Source organism: Mytilus edulis, chromosome 1 (genome assembly GCF_963676685.1).
Source record: "Mytilus edulis chromosome 1, xbMytEdul2.2, whole genome shotgun sequence".
Classification (NCBI taxonomy): Eukaryota; Metazoa; Mollusca; class Bivalvia; order Mytilida; family Mytilidae; genus Mytilus; species Mytilus edulis.
Window position 1 is genome coordinate 111003036 of NC_092344.1, and position 23270 is coordinate 111026305.

The window sequence follows — 23270 nt, forward strand, 5'->3', positions numbered from 1 at the left end:
CATTAGCAATTGTATGGGCAATTGAACATTTTCACCTTTACTTGTACGGACAATCATTTACATTGGTATCCGATCACCAACCGCTTGAAACTATATTCAACAGTCCAAAGGCAAAAACACCAGCACGCATTAAAAGATGGAGATTAAGATTACAGGGATATAATTTCAAAGTACAGTACAAGCCAGGAAAGGTGAACGCAGCTGATTATTTATCAAGACATCCGACCCCGAATACATCAATCGCATGTAAACATTCTCAATTAGCTGAAGAATATGTCCGATACTTAACTGACAACGCTGTGCCGAAGGCAATGACCCTAAATGAAATAGCTGACAGTACACAAAAAGATAAAGATCTACAAACTGTTATTACTGCATTAAAATCAAACAGGTGGGACAAGTATGAGAGTAATACGCTAGATACATTCTCAAGATTACGATACGAATTAACAATCGTTCCCGTTAATGATATGGAGATCATACTTCATGATAATAGAATTGTCATTCCGAAAGATTTACAGATGCGTGTAATTGACCTTGCACATGAAGGGCACCAGGGCATAGTACGTACAAAGCAGTTGTTACGTGAAAAGGTATACTTCCCTGGAATAGACAAACTTGTAGAACAAACGTGTAAATCATGTATACCATGTTTAGCGTCAACCCCGAAAAATGTTTTCGAACCGTTACAAATGTCTGAGATACCGAATAATGTATGGGAGAATCTCAGCATGGACTTTTGTGGACCATTTCCGAATGGATATTACGTTATGGTTATAATTGATGAATACTCAAGGTATCCTGTAATAGAAACCTTAACCAGTTTAACCGCAGAATCCGTCATACCGCTATTAGACAAAACTTTCTCAATTTTTGGAATACCGAAAGAACTGAAAACAGACAACGGACCGCCGTTTAATTCAGGAGAGTTCCGAAATTTTGCAGATAACATGGGTTTTAAGCACCGCAAAATAACTCCGTTATGGCCTCGCGCTAACGCGGAAAGTGAAAGATTCATGAGAACTATAGGAAAAGCAATTCGTGCAGCTCAAACGGAACATCGTAGTTGGAGACAAGAAATACACACATTTCTTCGCAATTATAGAGCAACACCGCACTCAACAACTAACGTGTCCCCGGCAGAACTTTTATTTGGAAGAAAAATTAATACCAAAATGCCGAACATTTCAACAAATGACCAAGCCGACAGTGAAGTTCGAAATGAAGACCACAAGAACAAAAGTAAAATGAAATTATACTTCGAGAAAAAACATTCAGTAAAAGTACCTGATTTTACAGTAGGATATACCGTACTAGTTAAACAGGAAAAGAAAGATAAACTATCTACCCCGTACAATCCTCAACCATTAACAATCAAGAATAAAAAGGGTAGTATGATTACGGCAACGAATGAACAACAAAAAGATATAACTCGAAATTCGTCACACTTCAAAAAGGTTGGGAAATCTAAGATAATGACTGATGAGGAAATAGGAGAAATCATTGATGATGACATTATACCAAACACACCATTAAGAAGATCATCACGAGAAAAACAAACACCGAAACATCTCGATGATTATGTGCGTTAAAGGGCTGTGTTACAGGCATAATAATCCTGTGCTCTTTCTGATGTATCAGTTAGGTTTGATGTTGATTTATATGTTTGTGAATTTATGATACAAATCAATTTTGTGGAATTTACTATTCACACTCGTAATGATAGCCTTATCAGATTGATCAGACGATCCACTAATTATATTGACATTACAGTACGCGTACCAGATAATTTACATTTATCACAGACTATAAAGTTCTAATTTTCTATTGATACAATTTTATGCATCTTATCACTTAATTTGTTTACACAGACAGTTAAAGATTTTATGACTACACAGACAGTAATATAATTAATTAAAGTAGAAGTTTAATCTGAGAAAAGAAGAGATGTAATATTGTAACTTTCATTCATTCATAAATATCTATACAGTTCAGAGTTCACGCACGTGTTGTGTTGATGGACATAGCAGATAAGGTCGCGTCGTATTGCTTTATGTATTTGTGTTGATTACTTAGCTCTAGCATTATATTAAAGTATGTTAATCAGTACACATGGCTTGTCTCTTAGTTAATATATATAGGCTACAAACGTTACACATATGATCATAAACATCCCTCAATTTTGACATACATTGTATTTACTTTGTTTTCTGTTCATAACTATGCCTATCTATTTAACAATCTATATGAGAAGAAATATTTGTCTTTTTTGAGTATTTCATATCTTTTATCTAAATTTGTGCAATGCCCTTTGTCCAGGTAAGTGTTTAGTTGTATTGTTATGTAGATTCTAGCTATACAATAGTGAAGAGGTTATTCACATGAACTTAATGGCTGGAGATATCGGGAGAAATAAGACTTTAAATAATAATAAGAGTGAACAGGGTAATGGTTAAACACTTTAATAAATTGATTTTTGTACCTTTCTCAAGCATACAATCAGATCAAATAAATTTTTATCTTTAACCTTGCATTGCTTTTTAAAAAGTTCACATATTGTTACTGGAAGTAATTATTTAATTTCCATTAAAATGTTATATTATTTAAAAGGTTAAAATTAGATAAGGGTCAATTGCAACCTGACAATCCATCCTAAAAAATAACTGTGTTGAATCTGATCAAAATTTGATAACATTTCCCTTTTCACTAATGCTGGTTTGCAATAACTTTTTTCTTTATTTATCCATTTCAGAATAAACCTGTTTAATCTATAAATTACTATTATGTGTTTGTGTTTTATATAGATTTTTCAATGGAATGAACTAATTAATATTTGCTAACAAGATCTAGAAGAATAATATAAATATTTATTAAAATCTTAATAATGACACAACTATAACAAAATAAAAACATTTTTATCACAGATAATTCTTTAACTCTCATCTGGCACCAATTTATAGCCCCAGCTTATATACATTACACTCCCACCTTCTCTTTTGCTCAAATCCTATCACACATCATATTACATAGAAGATAAATAAACAAATCTTACATAAACCTGATCACTTGTGTATAATCTAACATATCAATGATCTAATTGGTGTCTTAATTACAGTCAACACTAAAGATAACACTAGACAAAGGATTCAGATAAGCTTCTGGGTTACAACTTATTACATAATAATCCATTTACATAACCACAAAATTTCCATTTATATAACCACAAAATTTGGGGTTTATGTAACCTCAAAATTTTGATTTACATAACTCAAATTTTATCTAACTAAAAAAATTATGTATTTTTTGTCTTTATCTAATTTATTGCAATTTCTTGTTTTGATTTCTATTTATTCTCCCTCTATAAAACAATTAATCTAAATTTTATAGAATTGAATATGACATCAGAGACATATATAGACATCAAATACACACCATTTCTGTTATGATATTGTTTCCTTCATTGACATATTTTAAAATATTTTATTGATGTATATGATTTAAAATTGTAGGATTATAAAAAAAAATTCAACTCTTATAATTGTCATTAAAAATATCCTAACAATGGACGTAAAGATATGGGAAAATATTAACTTAAAGACCAGATATCCTCCTACATCTTGGCAAACAATGGAAGATGTCTTTACACAATCAATAGTATTGATGGAAAAGTTCTAAGAAAATAAACCAAATCAATAAGATGTCACTAATCCTTACAATAATGTCACACACAGTCTGATAATTAGCTACTATAGATGGGGGGATGGCATTCAAATTGGATTTTTTGTTTAGGAAACCACTTTTAAAGCAAAAAAATTTCTGGGGTTTTAATTTCTGTTACATTTTAATAATTAAATATCAGACAAATCTTATGACTGGGTTTATACATTTTGAAATACAGTTTATTTTACTATATCTTAAATTAATTAAGTACTTGTACACAATAAAACCAGATTTCTATTCCAACATTGAAGTTTTTCATTATTCATGAGCAAATTTATGGTAATAACCAAATAAAAGCAATTATTTAAATGAAGAGTAAACAAATCTCATTTGGTAATGATGCTTATCAGGCATAAACCAATACAACACTGTCACAAAAAGATATCTCCATGTAAACCTAAAATAAAAATCTATTTTCACTTCAATCAATTGATTAACGTAGCGCAGCAGCGTAAGGAAGTTTACAGAGGTGTATAACAATCAATACTACTGCCTACACATATCAACCATTCTACATCCAAGGTTAACCTGATGTTCACAAACTAAATTGGGTCTGAAAATCGAAAACTACAGTAGTATTGGAAAATCAGCCTTTAACTTCAACTTGTAAATCAAGGTTATTATGTTACATGATTGATCAGTCTTGGGTTGATTTGAAAGAAATACTCTTTCAATTCAGAAGTCTGGCAGTAACAATCAACATTTAAGATTTGACTAGTGGCCATATTTGTTATAAGTAAAATATATCTGAATTAGTAAAACTGTATGTGAGAGTATTTTCAAACAGGAAAAATACACACAGCAGACATACTGTTTTTTCCACGTCTGATTTATAAATATCAACAATTCATTTTGTATCATGATTTACAACTAATGTTTTGATTAAAAATAACACAATAAAAATCAAAATAAATAAAGATGTCCAGTAAGTGTTACTGTAATGATTCATTTCAATTATTAATACAAAATTGGACTTTGTTAAAATAACCTTTTTCACAGAAATCTTATATCCCAATATTCAGGAAATATATAACCCATAGAAAATATCTGTATCACAGTGAAGAGAACCATAGCACAAAGAAAAATAATTAAATTGATAATACTGATTGTTAAAAGATTTTTTAATCAATATAATAGTGTAAAAATATCATATACATAAAATAATAAAGCAGTTCAACTATCGAAAACATTTTGAAATGTAACAAAACTTCTTTTACATACATATTTTCCCACTCCCACACAGGTCTGACAGCATACAACTCGGGAATGTCCACCAGATTAATATAAGCAATGCAAAAAAATTGTTTAGACATGGCTTTCTGCATGAGGTTTTTTATAATCTGTTTCACATCTGATTCTAGATCTGGTTTTATTTATAATTCACAATTTCAGCCAATTTACTTTGATGGACCTTTTGGCTCTAAGTCATAATACATATTTATTTTTTCCTTGACTTTATATCCATTTGCTAGCAGCATTGTATATAAAGGATTGCCTTCCCATGTTGATAGGTCTATAATGAGCTACAAATCAATAAATATAACAGCTATTAATTGTAATTAATGTTATATTGAAGCAAAGCTTTCCCAGGACACACCAAAGATCATCAACCAATGGTACTACTGACAATGCTACATAAATATTTAAATATCAATAGAATAATGATCATTAAATTATTGTACCTGAATGACTTCAGAGATTTTGAAGACAAATAAAACCAGTGTTAAAGGAAGTCAACAACATGTTATGTTTTCTTTCTATTCTTACATATATAATCAATAGATATAAAGGTGGAAATCTATTTCACTAGGGATATTAACCGACAACAAACATATATTGCAAGGCTAAACAAATGGTAATGACATTTGTATTGGATATTATGTATTAGTTATACGGAGAGCCTATGTTGATGCTACAATCAAAGTTATGGTTACAGAACAGGACTGGAAAAAATTGAAATGAATATGAATGAAAGTCCAATCCTGAATTTGGCGAAACAGGTTTTTAAACTCTGTAAAAATTACAAACACAACAGTGTTTTTTTCTCTTTTTTTGTCTGAAAGGGTTTTTAATCTAATCTATTTGCATATAATATTCTGCAGCTTTTTTTGAAAGTATTAATAGAATACTAAAACAATAACAACGAGCATTCTGTGAGTATTGCATGGCAATACATAGTCCCCTGGCCTACTAGTTAAAAAATCATAGGCGGATCCAGGGGGTGGGATGGGGTGGGGGTGCTGGCCCCCTCTTTTGTGGGAAAAATTTGGTTGATTATATAGGGAATCACTGATGCATGACTGGAGTGCCCCCCCCCCCCCCCCCCCCCTTTAGGAAAAGATCTGGATCTGCCACTGAAAATCATTGTATTGGAACAAAACTCTAACTAGATCTATAACTTGTCATGGTGTAATCTACATAACAATTAACAGATTCAATATATTCAAGCAATAGGCAAAGTGTGGAAAACTGATTATTTGGATAAATTTTCTAAGTTCAAGGACCATAACTCTGCAAAAAATCATCAGACCGGAACAAAATTCAACCTTGATCTGTAACTTGTCATGATAAAACTATATATCAAATTTCAAATCAATATCTTCAAAGAAGAATGAAAGTGTGGAAAACTGATTTTCCAGACTGAATGACAGATGGACAGACAGACGGAGTGCAAACCTAAAGTCCCCTTCGATGTCGTCGGTAGGGACTAAAAACAAAACCAATTACAACCCATTTCCTGTTAACTTTCAGATGGCCTTTTGACTGTGATGCATTACTTCTTGCACTAAGCCACAACATGTATAAGAAACATTGAATGATGAACTGTAAAGTTCAAGGTAATAAAGAATTTGGAATTTGGAATGTCACAATCTATTTTGTCATAAATCTTTTGTAAATTGCATGGGAGTAACCAGATGCTCCGCAGGGCGCAGCTTTATACGACCACAGAGGTCGAACCCTGAACGGTTGAGGCAAGTATGGACACAACATTCAAGCTTGATTCAGCTCTGAACTTGGATTGTGATTAAATAGTTGACACAGCATAGGTTTCTGACACAGAATGAATGTGGTCTAATGAATTTTTTTTTTGCCTTTGAGCAATTCACTATGCTGTTGAATATTAATCCTCTCAAAAAAATGTTTGAAGAAATTTTCTTTTTATTTATGAAATCTGAAATGAGAAAAATTTAACCTCCCCCCTCTCTCCCATTATTTTTTCACATCCCCCTTTCCCTTTTTCCAAAACTGATCTCAATTCAAATTTCTAATGGAGTTTGCAACAATAACTACTCATTTAAATACATCATAAAATATTAAAATGTAAAATAAAGTGCTTGTTGTCACTGAATGATAAAGATTGTTTTAATTTATCAGTTGGTAGTAAAAGTAAATATACATTGTATAGTGTATAAAACAATGATTTAAGTTGATTCAACTACTATTCTGGACAAAGAAAGATAACTGAGTTACTCCAATCGAAAATTCCTTGCTATTGCACAATATTGTGCAATTAGATATTTCTTGCTATTGAGCAATACTGTGCAATTGAAAATATTTGCTATTGCACAATACTGTGCAACTGAAGATTTCTTGCTATTGCGCAATACTGTGCAATTGAAAATTTCTTGCTATTGCACAATACTGTGCAATTGAAGATTTCTTGCTATTGCTGAATACTGTACAATTGAAAATTTCTTGCTATTGCACAATACTTAATATAATAATTTTGGATCCTGATTTGAACCAACTTGAAAACTGGTCCCATAATCAAAAATCTAAGTACATGTTTAGATTCAGCATATCAAAAAAGCCTGTCGTCCTGAATATGCATGAAATATTTGCCACTGGACGTTAAGCAACCAACAATCAATCAAAAAAGCCCAAGAATACAATTTTTGTTAAAATCAAACTTAGTTTAATTTTGGACCCTTTGGACTTTAATGTAGACCAATTTGAAAAGGGGACCAAAAATTAAGAATCTACATACACAGTTAGATTTGGCATATCAAAGAAACCCCAATTATTCAATTTTTGATAAAATCAAACAAAGTTTAATTTTGGACCCCGATTTGGACCAACTTGAAAACTGGGCCAATAATCAAAAATCTAAGTACATTTTTAGATTCAGCATATCAAAGAACCCCAAGGATTCAATTTTTGTTAAAATCAAACTAAGTTTAATTTTGGATCCTTTGGACCTTAATGTAGACTAATTTGAGAACAGGACCAAAAATTAAGAATTTACATACACAGTTAGATTCAGCATATCAAAGAACCCCAATTTTTCAATTTTTGATGAAATCAAACAAAGTTCAATTTGGGACCCTTTGGGCCCCTTATTCCTAAACTGTTGGGACCCAAACTCCCAAAATTAAACCCAACCTTCCTTTTATGGTCATAAACCTTGTGTTTAAATTTCATAGATTTCTATTTACTTATACTAAAGTGATGGTGCGAAAACCAAGAATAATGCTTATTTGGGCCCCTTTTTGGCCCCTAATTCCTAAACTGTTGGGACCTTAACTCCCAAAATAAATCCCAACCTTCCTTTTGTGGTCATAAACCTTGTGTTTAAATTTCATTGATTTCTATTCACTTATACTAACACTTATACTAAAGTTATTGTGCGAAAACCAAGAATAATGCTTATTTTGGCCCTTTTTTGGCCCCTAATTCCTAAACTGTTGGAACCAAAACTCCAAAAATCAATCCCAACCTTCCTTTTGTGATCATAAACCTTGTGTTAAAATTTCATAGATTTCTATTCACTTTTACTAAAGTTAGAGTGCAAAAACTAAAAGTATTAGGACGACGACGACGCCAACGTGATACCAATATACGACCAAAAAATTTTCAATTTTTGCGGTCGTATAAAAAATGACTAATCAACTTTTGGGTATAAACAATATTCCCAGTCTGAACAATATACATACAAAAAAAGCCTCATAAATGACATCTTCCATGAAGCTGGGAATTTTTTTTCTTCTATTTTAAGGGGTTCTTTGACCTACTAATTTTAACAGATTTTATCATGCATGTATGCTGCATGCATGGTCAGTTTATATAAGCCCCCTCCCAAATAGTATTTATCACTCAAATTACCAACAAAACATTGTAAACAAAAGTATTACCTGGTCCTGGTTGTTCTCCCTCTTTGGCAGTACCTGTCCATCGACTTGTCGTAGAAACAAAGGCAGATGATGACATATAATGCTTGGGTTGTCCTTCATAATTAACTGTTTCATAACTTCCTGGTCCTGGTTGTGGAGGAGTATCAGGTAATGGCATAGCAGGGGCAGATATACATAAATAATGCTTCCTCCTGTATAATCAAATATTTCAAATTTATTAGCATTGCTTTTATTGGGTAAATATAATATTAAGTTACAACAAAGAGTGCACACGCTGCCCTACTGACCACTGATTTTATGTTGAAAGTCTTTAAGACGAAGGGTTGATACATGCATCACATAGACATACAATTCACACTTTTTAAGATCTATGACAATGATGTCAAGGTCAGATAAATCCTGTAAGACAGACAGGTACACCTTATAATTATTCCATGCATCAAATATAGTTGTCTTATTGCTTAAAGTATTTGAAAAACATACAAAAACATCAATAATAACCAAAGAAAGAAACATAGAAATGAGGTCAAGGTCAGATGATTCCTACAAGACTGACAGGTACCCATTACAATAATTTCTGATGATACAGCACATATGGTTGATCTACGGTTATAGTATCTGAGAAACTAACGTAATCATGTTACTTAAACCTTGGTCACTGATCAATGATGTGAGGTTGTGGACAGGTGAACCCTATTTGACAGACATGTACTGATGTAGACATTGCAAGGAACCCATATACCATATATAAATATCTTATTACTCATAATAAGTGTAGAATTTTCATGAGAAAAAAAACGTATATTTTTTGTTAAAGAGTTGCTTTACCATGAAAATGTGGTCAAGGACAATGGATATACAATAGACAAATACTTCTTCATCAAATAAGGTATCTGCATACAAAGGATTAATTAAGCATCCAGGTCTTCTACCTTTCGGAAATATACAGCTTTATACAAATAAATTATGCTGCTGGTGGCATATAGTAAAAACATATGTCTCCCAAACTGCAACTCTTCCAAGGGTGAGACAAAACACATTCATCACACTTTATGCAAAGTATTTTTTTAAATTATAAAACTATTTAAAAATCCATTTAAGCTTACTTTATAAAACAAAGTTTAAGTAGATGTCTGGAACTTTTATAATAGGCCATTGTTATTCAAATCACTTATAAATATGAAAATATCTTTAAAAAACAAAGTAAATACTATAACTAAGACAATAATGATCTGATCATTTAGAAAAATATGTACAAATCATATATATGATGATGACTGATAAGCAAATGAGTTAACATTCTTATGCTATAGGTTCATAGTTATTTGTTGGATATTATGGATTTGTGGGTTAATGTGTAGCACTGTAAGAAGTTCAAATATTTTATAGGCCTGCAGACTGAAGCAAATCCATGGAATCAAATACGGACAGAAATCCACAGTTCACCCTATCATCTTCTATTTGGTAGTAAAAATTAGTAAAACTTACGGGAATAACTGTTTTTTTGCTGGGTCTATTGCTTCATGTGGTTTATATGCTCCTGGACCAGGTACCTTTATTAAACATAAAACACACAAAATTTATACTAAAATCAGACAGAAGAAGTGAAAATTATCTTTTATATTTCAACTCAAACCAGCTTAAAGATCTCTTTTCAACTTTATTTAATTTAATTCAAAACTTTTATTAAATAGTATGAAGATAAAGTTTGTTAGGTACATATGTGGTAGACAATACACCTTAACCCTTTCGCGGCGAGTGTATCCTTGAGGATACACAATGCGCAGGGCGGATGTATCCTTGAGGATACACGATGCGCAGGGCGAGTGTATCCTTCAGGATACATAAATATTGTCCCAATAAAAGCCGCAATTTTACGCTATTTGCCGTTCTTAACAGTTGAAATCAATGTTTCAATTAAAATCTACGATATCTGAGGGTATTATTTCAGTTCTTCAACAGCATTAAAAACATCGTGAAAGGTAAATAAATCAAATCGGAAAATTTTATTTTCTAAAATTAGAACCGGAAACACGTTTTGAGGTCATGTGGGGTTTCAAAATGGCTTCTCTCGATAACGAGGAGTGGAAGTACAGCTGTTTTCTGTGTTTTGATGAAGCCCTTTATTATTCTTAGGTAGTTTTGACTATACAATAAAAATAAATGGTTCAATATATCTTAAATAAATATGATAGCGATCTTTTTATTCCCCCCACAAATCGGAACTAGACAAGTAAGTTTTTTTTCGCGTTCATGGCTTTGCTGCAAAAACAATTCTCGATTTCGAGGGAACAGAGATATGGCTTTGAAAAGCTGGTACTCGGGTGACACATACACTTTGATTGAGTATCGGGTGAAATAAGCGGATAGGGCTGTGAATGTACGGGAGAACAATGCACGAAATTGAAAGCAGTTTAGGAAGTGCAACTTCGTCTGCTAGTATTTCAGTGTGAAAATGTCGTCAGACGAAACTGATGTAGAATTTGCAGGTTCAGTGAAACTGATGTTATTAATGCCTGAAAAGAGGTCTTACTTACTTAATGAGGAAAGGTCAAGAATTGGTCAGGGTGGGCAGGGGAAAGATGACAGTGAGGGCTATAATGAGTCAAATAATGAGGAAGCCAAAGGGGAGCAGGAGGTTAATATTAATTGGTGGCACAAACAATGAGATTAGTAGTGTTGAAAAAGTCTACACATATATTTGCCCCTTGTGGGAATATTTGGCTAAGTCATGTCATGGGTACTGAAAAGGAGGTGTCAGATTTAGGGCAACTTTATATGGACAATCCTTTTCTTGAATGCATTTTAAATCAACAAAACTGATAACTTTAAGCTTTCCACTGATTTTCAAAGGTGCTGTTATGTCACTATCCCAGATAAGGGGGAAAGGTTGAGCGCTCACAAACACGTTTAACCCTGCTACACTCATTATGTGCCTGTCCCAAGTCAGGAGCATGTAGTTCACTGGTTGTTGTTGGTTCATGTCTGTCATTTTCATTTTAGATTAATTGTTTTGTAATCAAGAACATGCAGCTATATATATAGGCAGTTAGTTTTCTCAGTCGAATTGTTTAATATTTCTCATGTCTGGTGGGCCTTTTATAGCTGACTTTACATTATGGGATTTTCTCATTGATGAAGGCCATATGGTTGCCTATAATTGCTTACATCCACTGTATTTGAACTTTGGTGGATAGTGGTCTTATTGTCAATCATACCTCATCTCCCTATTTTCATATTCACTACAAAGGCAAAGGCCAAATGACAACAAAATGCCTTGGAGCTACAAATCAGAAATGAAAGCATTTCTTGGTCTTGCATACCATTTACTAAGTTGTATTGGTTAACAGATCCAATAATGGTCACCTCAATATTTTCTTGTACAATGATTAGGGACAGGTATACCCATATTTTATGGTACCTTCATTTCTCTGACCATCATAGTAAATGAAACTTGATTACGTGAACAAAATGTTGATCCTTTCTGTAATATTTAACCTGTTGTTTCATTAGTTGAAACTCTGAAGAACAAAACAAATGTCTCAATCTTGTTAATATAATATATATTGGTCAAGTTAAATGTGTAATAAATGTTGGCCAGTTAGCAAGATAAGAGGTTAAACTACCCCTTTGCCATTGTTGACTACCCTTCAAACAGGGGTGTCTGACCAATACATTTAGTATTATTGATATTATCAAAAAACCTTGCAATGGCTCAAAAAAGTATATTTCAATTTACTTGGGATAGTTAAATTTGTAATGCCTACATATTATTTACCATTCATCCAACCTTAAATTTCTTTAGTTTTCTTGTTTGCTGGTAAAAAGGATTGATAAATAGATATTTTGTGCTGGGGTAAGCAGGGTAAGGCCATTACTAGACATAAGTTCACACACATGCCTTCAAACTGGAACAATAAAGAGAGAAGTCAAGTTTGCTGTATTTAATTTGTTCTTGTTGTTTGTTAAAATTTTATTGTTGAAAGTTCATAATTTAGTTATCAAATTCTCTTAGTTAATTGTAATACTGATTATATATTTATGGGAAAATATTGCTAAATTTTTTATCAAAATCTAAAGTTTTGTAACTTGATATGGAAAAAATGAAAATGCACTGAATTATCAAGAAAGGATGAAACATATGACAGATATGTGTACATATGTAATGAGAGTAGAAATTCATTGTGTAAGTGATTATTCTTCACATGATTACAATGTACATGCATATATGTGATAACTAAAGTATCTATCATAATTAAAATAGTAATTTAATATATTTTATATACTCAGTGATTAAAAGTTTTTCAAATTACATAATCAGAAAATCTAGAACAAAGCTGTTGCATATTGGTAATCATGGTAATAGAGGAAGTTGAAAAAACACCAAACCTTTGAAAAAAAGACCAACTACAAAAATACTTGTATATTTATATATAATGGTTGATCCTGGTAAATAATTAATCCATTTTGTTTATCTACTTATAAAAGATAATCATGACCAACTATATTCTGCTTTTTTATTCTTCTAAAATATGCAGCGCCAGAGACGTATATGTCTGATTGAACCAAAAATATTTTTTTTTAGCAGATTTTTTTTTTTTTTTTTTTTTATAAAGTATTGTTATGTTTACCAGGGAAAATGAAACAACAAACATATCTTGTTTGTTTAATAACACTCTTTAATACCAGTGTTTACAATATCAACAACGTATCCGTGGTATCCGTATATATATGAGTATATGATCGTATCATGATCTATCACTTTGAAAACGAGTAGTCGTTCGTCGATTGACAGAGTTGTCTTTTCATCAATACAAATGGCGGTCGGAAACGAAAAGTCAAACGGTTAATTTAGGAGGGATAAAAAGCTTCGGTTTTGCTATAAACAATGTTTAAATGACAAAAAACGAGTGATAAGAGAAATAAGAAGACTCGGTTATAATGATTTGCTGAATTATATCCGTTTAAACACATTTTTAACGTAAAAAAGTACATCCGAATGTCGACATTTTGGCAACATTGAGCTAAAAAGGTAACAAAAATCGATCTTTCAAGCATTGTAAAGACATTATTTTTTGTTTTAATTTTAATTCACTATGAAAATCTTTTACAGAGCAAACTTTTGAACTTCTGTATCAGTTGTTTAGGCGATCTGAGACTGCGTTCTCGAGTTGCAGCACGTTTTTCAATTTGCAACTTTTCTTGAAGCACCGATCACGAAATTAATTCAGGCTGGGGAATCTGAGCGTGCAAATTTGCCTCGGCCACAGAAACCCGCGGAAAAAATAAAATCAGTAGTGAAAGTGTTAATCCATCCTTACTATAGGAGAGTGTATGAAAACCCCTAAAAACAGATTCAAGTGTTACAGAACACTTCAAATAAAAAAAAAATATTTTGTTTGTGTGTAATTTTAAGAACAAAAGTGTGAATAAGCCTATAATAACTGAGAAGTCAATACACTGTGTACTTACAGCAGCAGGACTTGGTGCCATCTGTCTTTTTGACTTTGATTTAAAACTTGATAATGGAACTTTTACATTCTGATGAAGAAGGGAATCATTCACATCATAATGACCTGTAAATAAAACATTTATATCTTAAAAACTATGCATATCAATATCTATTTATTTGCTAATTTTCTTATGATCACTGAACATAAGCAATTGGTTTCTAACTGCATTTCCTATAAGACATTTGAATCTCTTTTAATTTGATTTGATTTTTGGTGTTTTTATGCTATTTCGTGGCCGCCAGTTTTTATTGGCGGAGGAAGCCCAAAGATAACTAATGACCTGATTCCCTTTTTTATTAGCAAATAAATCAATAACAAATGATTAAAACAACATATATATATATGGTTACTGAAATGACAGACTCAGGGTAATTTAAACCCTTAGTTTGCTGTCTCATTGATGTATACACCCTTATATCTTTTTATTCATATAGGTAAATAATTTATTGTTAATTTATCAATAACAATTATTTTCAACATCATCACCAATTACTTAATATAAATGTCAGATGTGTCTGATGTAGACTAAACGCGCATCTGGCATACTAAATTATAATCCTGGTACTACCTTTGATAACTATCAGAACAATTTCATTACATTTGCTGTAAATTTTTTCACTAATTTTACCTGTAAAATGTTTTGTTACTTGGTAAAGCTTACAATATACAACACATGGAAGTTTTTAACGACCTTGACTGGCTATACAGCCCTTGCATGGTCGGGTAACAATATTTACCAGGAGCTGGATTATTTGCAGAAGCGTTGACATTTATCGCTTCTCGTTTGGACTGAGATTTGAATGCAGCTCCAGCTGTGACATTATTGGTCTTTCCAAATTTAGAATTTAATACCTGCAAATAAATTCATGTAACATTTCAGACAGTTTATTTTTATTGTTTAGTTATCAAATGAATTATCTCCCCTGAGAGACTGAAAAGTGATTTTTTTATTGGCTGAGCTCTAAATTATGGGACAAAATTTGATTGACTAAAACAGCACAAATATAAGAAAATTCTGGTCATTTAAATGCTTTCATTCATCTTTTCAAAATTGTCTTTCAGTGATCACTTGTTTTAATAAAAGTTAACATCTAGCACTTTCACATAAATTGGAAGATATGAGTAAATCATACAAAACATGATCAAAGATGTGAAGAGTAAAATCAAACAAAAACTAGATTCCCACATGCTCTCAATTATGACCAAGAACATATGAAGAGCCTCAAAAGGCCACTTTGTGATCAATGGTTTATTTTGGTTTTGCTATTTTTTCTTAAATACAATAAGTGAATGAGTAAATAAATCATATAAAAGACTTATAAAGAAATTGTGATACATTGAAAATAAGTGTCAATTCATTCTTATAAAAGTACTCCAGTTTTACTAAAATTCTTTGTGAATGTAATACAATAGGTTACAATGTTTAAGGTTAACATCCTGGTTTGTTGAGTGCAGACATCAAGTGTTTCTCATGAGAGAAAACCTTGTGGTTTACCACTTGTTTTTTGCAACTTTATTTTAGGAAAGAAATGACTTTTGGTAATCAAAAAGGAGATGTGGAGTATATCAGTTAAAATTCAACCCAACTACACATATAACAAATAAATATCTACTAGTGTCTGTACAATATGTCAAGCTCTTATCACATCCACTCATTTTGGTTGCCTATGTCAACCATCATTGAAATCACAACGTCTTTCTATGTAAATCATGACGGCGTCCTGATTTGTCTAAATGTTTAACATTGTAATCTACATTTTTGTTACTATTTTATTGTCAAGCATTGAAAGTCAAGGCTGATGCTGATGGGCATTCATTTTTCCCTGTGAGTCGATTAAGCCATGACAGGGAGGATTAATCATCTTGATATTGCTGTGTAATTTCTAGTAAGCATTGTTGTGTCTTTTATTTTATTGATCTTTTAAAAGTATCTTTTGGAGGATTGTCTCCTATTCATTGATGCCCTCCCCCTCCCCCAAATAAACAGTTACCTACATCATATGTATTTGGTGCTGGTTTCTTTTCCACTTTATCTGAGATTTTAGCAATAGGCTTATGGAAGTTGCTGCTGTTCTCTGATTTATTGAAATCTTTCCTAGTGACCAACATACTAGGTAAACCATAAACCCCAGGTCCTGGTGCTGCCGTTATGTAGTATTTTACACCTCGTTTACTCTACAATATATAAAACAAAAATATTAAATAATCAAAACCTATTTTATAGATTATACATCCTTGTTATAGATAACAGGAGTAACTTGCAAACTGTATGCTCTTATATTATTTCAATAAAATTACATAATTTTTATCTATATATATTTATTACGGTAACTTGATTTATTATAACCAATTTAGCAAACAAGAAAGGGGCAAGTAAATGCTGCAAAAGAACATCAATTTAACCATCTTGTTTAAAGCCAAAAATATACATTTTTAATTAGCACATATCAACATTCACAGTTTACAACAAATGTTTTAAAAGGTGTGATAGTATACATTTATGTGAGTATGAAGATCAAATGATGTCTGTGACTTAATTTTTTGGCAGTTAATTCTAACATGTTAAAACATGTGACTATTGCAAATAAGAACTATGCACCACAAAAACAAAATGTAAAAAAACTGTTATCACAGAGATATGTCTCGCTTTTTTGTAATTTTGGTAATGCAAATGTTGAAATAAAAAATATCAACACTTTAACATGTAAGTTTAGCAAATATTCAAAGTCAATGAACTATGACTGAAGGTACATGGCTAAACACTCTCCATGGAAATGAGATGTGCCAATGCTAAAACAACTGCATACCAAATACCATTGACTTATCATAAGTAGTTTTCTTTAAACAAATCTAAACACAAACTATTACATGTAAACTAAGCAAAATTCAAAGTCAATAAACCATAACTGAGGGGGAGCGTAAAAAAAATTCCATGGTAATGAGATGTGCCAATGTTAATACAACTGCATACCAAGTATCATTGACCTACCACTACTGGTTCCCCGTAAACTGACCTAATTCACAAACTAATACATGAAAACTAAGCAAAAGTCAATAGACCATGACTGATGGGGCAGGGCCAAATAATCTCCATTAAAATGAGGTTTGCCAATGCTTATACAACTGCATACCAATTATCATTAACCTTGGACTAGTGGTTCCCCATAAACTGACCTAATCACAAACTAATATATTATAACTAATAAAAAATTTCAGTCAAAAGACCATGAATGAGGGGGCTGGGCCAAATAATCTCCATGGTAATGAGATGTGCTGATGCTTATACAATTGCATACCAATTATCATTACTTTACCACTAGTGGTTCCCCATAAACTGACCTAATCACAAACTAATACATGAAAACTAAGTAAAAGTTTCAAAGTCAATAGACCATAACTGAGGGGGCAGGGTCAAATAGTCTCCATGGTAATGAGATGTGCCAATACATATACAACAGCATACCAAATATCTTTGACTTACCACTAGTAGTTCACCATAAACTAGACCTAATCACAAACTAATACATTGTTGACGCCGTCGTCGCGGACGCCAGAAACAGCATACCTATGTCTCATTTTTTTACTCCGTCCAGCGAGACAATTACAAGTTACTACAGTTTGTAGAAATAATGTAGGCGACTAAGGTAAGTCAATGTACCTAATTAACCACAATTATGACCTGTACACAATAAAAAACATAATTGAGTTGAGTAGAAACATATAGAAATTATTTCTAAAGATAAATAAAAAAAAATACTACCTTTGAAGCAAATCCTCCCGTTCCTTTCTTAGAGAAAGAAGAACTGTTGTTATCCATGGTTTCATGTCTAACATAATTTCCAGGACCAGGGGCATCTGTCTGTATAAAGTAAATGCAAACTGTAATTATTTTTCCAAACAACTAATAGTATGCACAACATACAGATCTAAAATTTGCTTACACACTAAAACACAACATTTTTGTTTTCCTTGGTTGAAATAAGAATAGCAGTTAAGATTATAAGACAATGATGACAGCTGTACCCCATTTTTTAAAACCTTTTTACCTATAATATCTTTGTTTTACTTTGCACATTGTTATCAATATAATGGATTCTATGTGAGAGGCTTAGTTAGCTATAAAACCAGGTTTAATCCACCATTTATTACATATAAGGAAATGCCTGTACCAAGTCAGGTATGACTGTTGTTTACCATTTGTTTCAACTGTTAATGATTTTAATTTTGCAATTTGATAAAGGAATTTACGTTTTGAATTTTCCTTGGAGCACAGTATTTTTGCGACTATACTTTTTTATTAAGCTACACACCAAATATAAATCCTTTCCTTTTATAGAAAACAAGAAAACTTTCATTAATAAAACTTCCATACCAGGATTTTTTCTTTGGGACAGATTCAAGCAGTAACTAGACCTGCTATTGGTTTTTGTGACATCAGTAAAAATAGTAACGTCAATACATGTTTAAAAATTATGAACAGAATTAAGCAAAATTCTATTCACTTTTTTTTAAATGCAGAAAGTCATATAACAATAACACTTTAGGGGATGCTGCAGAAAATTTATTAAACATGTTTCGATTCCTATGACACTGTCATCAGGATAATAACATTTGCACTTAAAAATTTCCATTTATTGTGTCAGATGGCCATGTCTAATTGCTATGAACTGGTAATACGTTCACCTCCAGAAAAGAAAGCAGATTTTAATCAGCAAGGGAGAAGGGATAAGGTGTCTGCCCAATGCTAGGCCGTGTTGTTGTAAAAGAGTGAGAAGTAAAAAGTGCAGGTTCCAACCCTGCTCTGGGAGGAAGTAGAGAATCTAAACTTCTCTAAGTCTAACATTTGTTGTGCTGATTTTTTTAAATTCTAGGCACTTTATATAATTATTCTTGATATAAAATAAACTTTCTATTCATCTACAAAATGCTATTCAAGTAAAATATGAAGGCAAACATTTTGATAGCAAGATAAAAGTGTTCATCTCTGTAATAATTTATTTGTTTTAATATTACCATTGCCTCATCAAAACGGAAGCGTTTTGCTTGGCCTAAGAATCCTCTTTTATCTGCATTATCTGTTACAATAGTTTGATATCTACTTGGTATTGATGCAGTTGCAGCAACAATTCCATGACCTGCAAATAAACATGCTTGCTAAATAATGATATTAACAGATGATACAAAATATTGATTTACAGATGAAAATAATATAAAGTTATTAGTATAGAGCACTATGTGTACACTGTATAATATATATTTAGTAAGAAATACTCCAATAACTTTTCTAAAGCTAAGAATATAAGCAAGACAGGAACCTTGAAACATGTTGTGTACAAAAGAAGCTCTTACTATAGTTCTCAATACTTACAACAAAAACTTAAATTTGGTCTCCTACATACAAATGTACAATATAAAAATAAGGTTGTGTTGTACATGTACATGTATGATTGCAATATAAAGTCAAATATTCACCAAAGACAAATTTAAGCTATGGTTTGGCAATTTTTCATTTTGCCTTAATATTTATGTGTTTTGTTTTTCCCATTTTCCTGTTTGTTTCTTCTTTTTTATAAATTTGCTGGCCCTTGAACTAAATGCATATTCAGGACAAGAACATGAGAATGTATTATGAATATTAACCCTGCTTTATTTTAGAGCCATACTGATTGACCTTTGTCCTGAAAGAGTTTAAGGTTTCGGCGTACATGTACACAACATCTACAAATACCCAATCAGTGTAACAAACATGTTGAACCATTAAAATGGACACCACTAGCTGAGAGATGATTTAAAACAAGATTTATTTTAAAGGGGAGGAATGTAATAGGAATGGTTTGTAACCCTTTTCATTATTTATAATTTCAGACTGTTAATTTATTTGCTTTAAAATATTTCATTTCTATTTGCTTTATTCTATTTAGTGTTGATATGTTGAGAAAGACTGAAGTTTGAGTTTTTTTATTTATGTGACATGTGAGATAATTTTCAATGCCATTTTGAAAGAACTTATTTAATTGAAATAATTATAAATAATATTTGAATCTAAACTTCTCACCTACAGACATGTTCCCTGTCTGTGTGCAATGCACATTAAAAAAAAACCAAATTAATTTGAAATAATGAGTCAACAATAAGAAGGTTTGTCATGATGTGTTCAATGCTAAGTAAAATAAAATAAAAGTTGTTACCTTGGTAAGACTAAAAAAAATTGTAAGGGTTCTGTAAAACACAGTGTCTCGCCTACTTGATGAATGTTATTAATGATTTTTTACTTTTTTTAATTTTCAAATGTTCAATAAAATAACAATTTTCCTCATTCTGTATCAATACCAAACCCAAATTAATTCTGAAATAACTGAATTCTTTAATGGTTCAGTTAATGAATTTGGTAACTGTTACCTAATTCGTTAACGTTACCAAATTTCAGAGATTTCCAGAACTGATGTGCTAAGTGCAAACCTGAAAGTGGGCAATTGAGAATACATTACACCTTATCCATATTGGACCGCCATTACTGCACATCACACAGGTTCCCATCAAATTTTGATAACATAATACAAAATATCTATAAACGTCGCAATGGAAAAGTGATTGTTGTATGAATGCAATAGTTCATTCTATATCAATACCAAAACCAAATAAATTCTTAAGTAACTGAATTCTTTAATGGTTCAGTAATTGAATTTGGTAACTGTTACCTAATTCCTTAACGTTACCGAATCTCAGAGTTTTCCAGAACTGATGTGCTTAGTGCAAACCTGAAAGTGGGCAATTGAGAATACACCTTATCACTATTGGACCGCCATTACTGGACATCACACAGGTTCCCGTAAAATTTTGATATCACAACAGTCTGTGCCAAACTGGTTTAGGGTATGTCTGATCAAAAAAGAAACTTGAACTTTTCTACTATATATTCAACCAAAATATCTTGAAAGTTCTGTCTGACCGAATGTTTTTTTGTCTGACATGTTGTCGGACAGAGTTTGGGCTACACTCAGTGTCATAATACAAAATATCTGACAGCACAATGGAAAACTGATTGTTGTATGACAGCAATATTTCATGTGGGACAGATTCTCGGGTCAGTTGGGAATAGCGATAAGGTGTAACGGAGCGATATGGATTTTGAGTTAACCATGATTCATTGGATGTTGCCTGTTTGTATACAAAATATAGGAATGTCCCAGCTGCTCACATGTACTACAATGAAATGTAAGTTCATAACTCCCACCCCACTGTGAGATGATTCATCAAATTATGATTTCATTTTTCTTTGGGATTATAAATATTGTCATTATCCTACGGTAGTCTTAAATTGGTCATCTTGTTAGTTTGTTTGGTATTTGTGTTAACAAACTTAACACACGGGGAAACTACGCAGTGACGTCACTACCCTACTTCCAGCGTAGAAAATTAGTGCAGAGTACGTTTTTTCTACTCTTTTGAATAAAAAAACATGTCTAAAGGTATGTTTTCATTGTTGTTCTCAATTGTTGCTAAAAAATGCCAATTTTCTAATGACCGTTTCAATCCTGACTTCTGAACGTCTAAAAACATTTTAGAACTTCACAAAATCCCACTTCAGGCCATTGCTTTGTGTACATTCAATTCAGCGTCATCAATCTTGTGGCAGGCAATAAAGGTCAAGCAAATCATATTTTTAGGAATTTCAAAATGACATGCTCCTTACGTCTTTCGTGATTTTCCCGAAAAAAAAGTCCAACCAAAATGAAAGGAAAATTACATGAAAAAACGATGTCCATGCCATAATTTTGTACAGGAATATAGAGTAGGTTAATGAAAAACAAACTACATTTATTTTTCATTGAATTTTTTTTTATTCATTATAAAAAGATCGATATTCGGACTATCATGACCGTAGGTAAATATTCATACAAAATTAATCCCGAAAGGGATGGGACAAAATGAGGTTTCCTGTTGAATAAAACACCAAATTATTGCAAACTATTTTAAAAGCAATATCCCAAAAACAAATAATGAATTGCTGTAGACTGAAAAATCACCTTATTGACAGTAGAGCAATTTGATTGGGTAGAACGATTTTACATTACGTGATTTTGACGCCATTGGATTTTGAATGTGACAAAACAAGGTCAGTAGGTTCAGTATGGGACAGCATCATACATTGAGTTACTGAGAAACAATAATGAGTTACCAAGCTTGACAATGCATGGTAATAAAAAAATCAAAGCTAAGTCTACAGTGGTTCTCATTGGGGTCTAAGCGTGACGCGGGATTGCCGGTGTTTTGTAAGCGTGACATGTGAAAGTCAAATTATTATATTGTGAAAACGGGAAATGAGGTCTAGCAGGACCCAGGAAATGACAAAAAATAGAATTGCTTATGTACATAGTGTAAGCGGGATGCAGGAATCTGACTAAACAGTAAGCGCGATACGGGATCGGAACCCCCAATGAGACCCCATCTACAGAAAAAATAAGAAAAAATGTCCTATCATCATAGCTGGATATTGACAAAAAATAAGAGACACGGCGCATTTGGGGCTGTGGAAAAAGAAATTACACTGTTCATGATGAAGGTCTAAAATAATATTTGTAAAATGTTGTACCCTTATGTAAATGGCCAGAAGGATTTCGACTGTGAACTCGTTTCACATAATCATCATCGATAACTCGAATACTATCAGCAGCAGCCATGTCTAAACAATATGCGACCTAACAACATACAACCGGATATTTATCCGCCATATGAAATTTCATGTTATTTCTCAGAACTCATGGTATAGATTTTTATTTTCTCATATAATTCATTCATGGTATAAAAAGAAAGTTTTAAAAAGTAATCTAATCAAATATTTGTGTAAAAACCGATGTTTTCGGTTTATTTACTTTAACAAGCGTAGTAATTTTTATTTGTTGTT

General features: G+C 32.1%; 1 protein-coding gene across 1 annotated transcript; it reads right to left on the reverse strand.

Moving 5' to 3' along the window:
* Positions 1–2847: 2847 nt before the first annotated feature.
* Positions 2848–23082, reverse strand: LOC139518191 (O(6)-methylguanine-induced apoptosis 2-like). The gene is made up of 9 exons (XM_071309880.1): positions 22959–23082; positions 19379–19500; positions 18126–18224; positions 16361–16540; positions 15103–15217; positions 14325–14428; positions 10341–10405; positions 8853–9043; positions 2848–5243 (listed from the first exon to the last, which is right to left on the reverse strand). Exons 1-9 carry the CDS (start codon positions 23044–23046, stop codon positions 5176–5178), a joined length of 1032 nt encoding a protein of 343 aa, XP_071165981.1. The 5' UTR covers positions 23047–23082; the 3' UTR covers positions 2848–5175.
* Between the last annotated feature and the right edge of the window lie 188 nt (positions 23083–23270).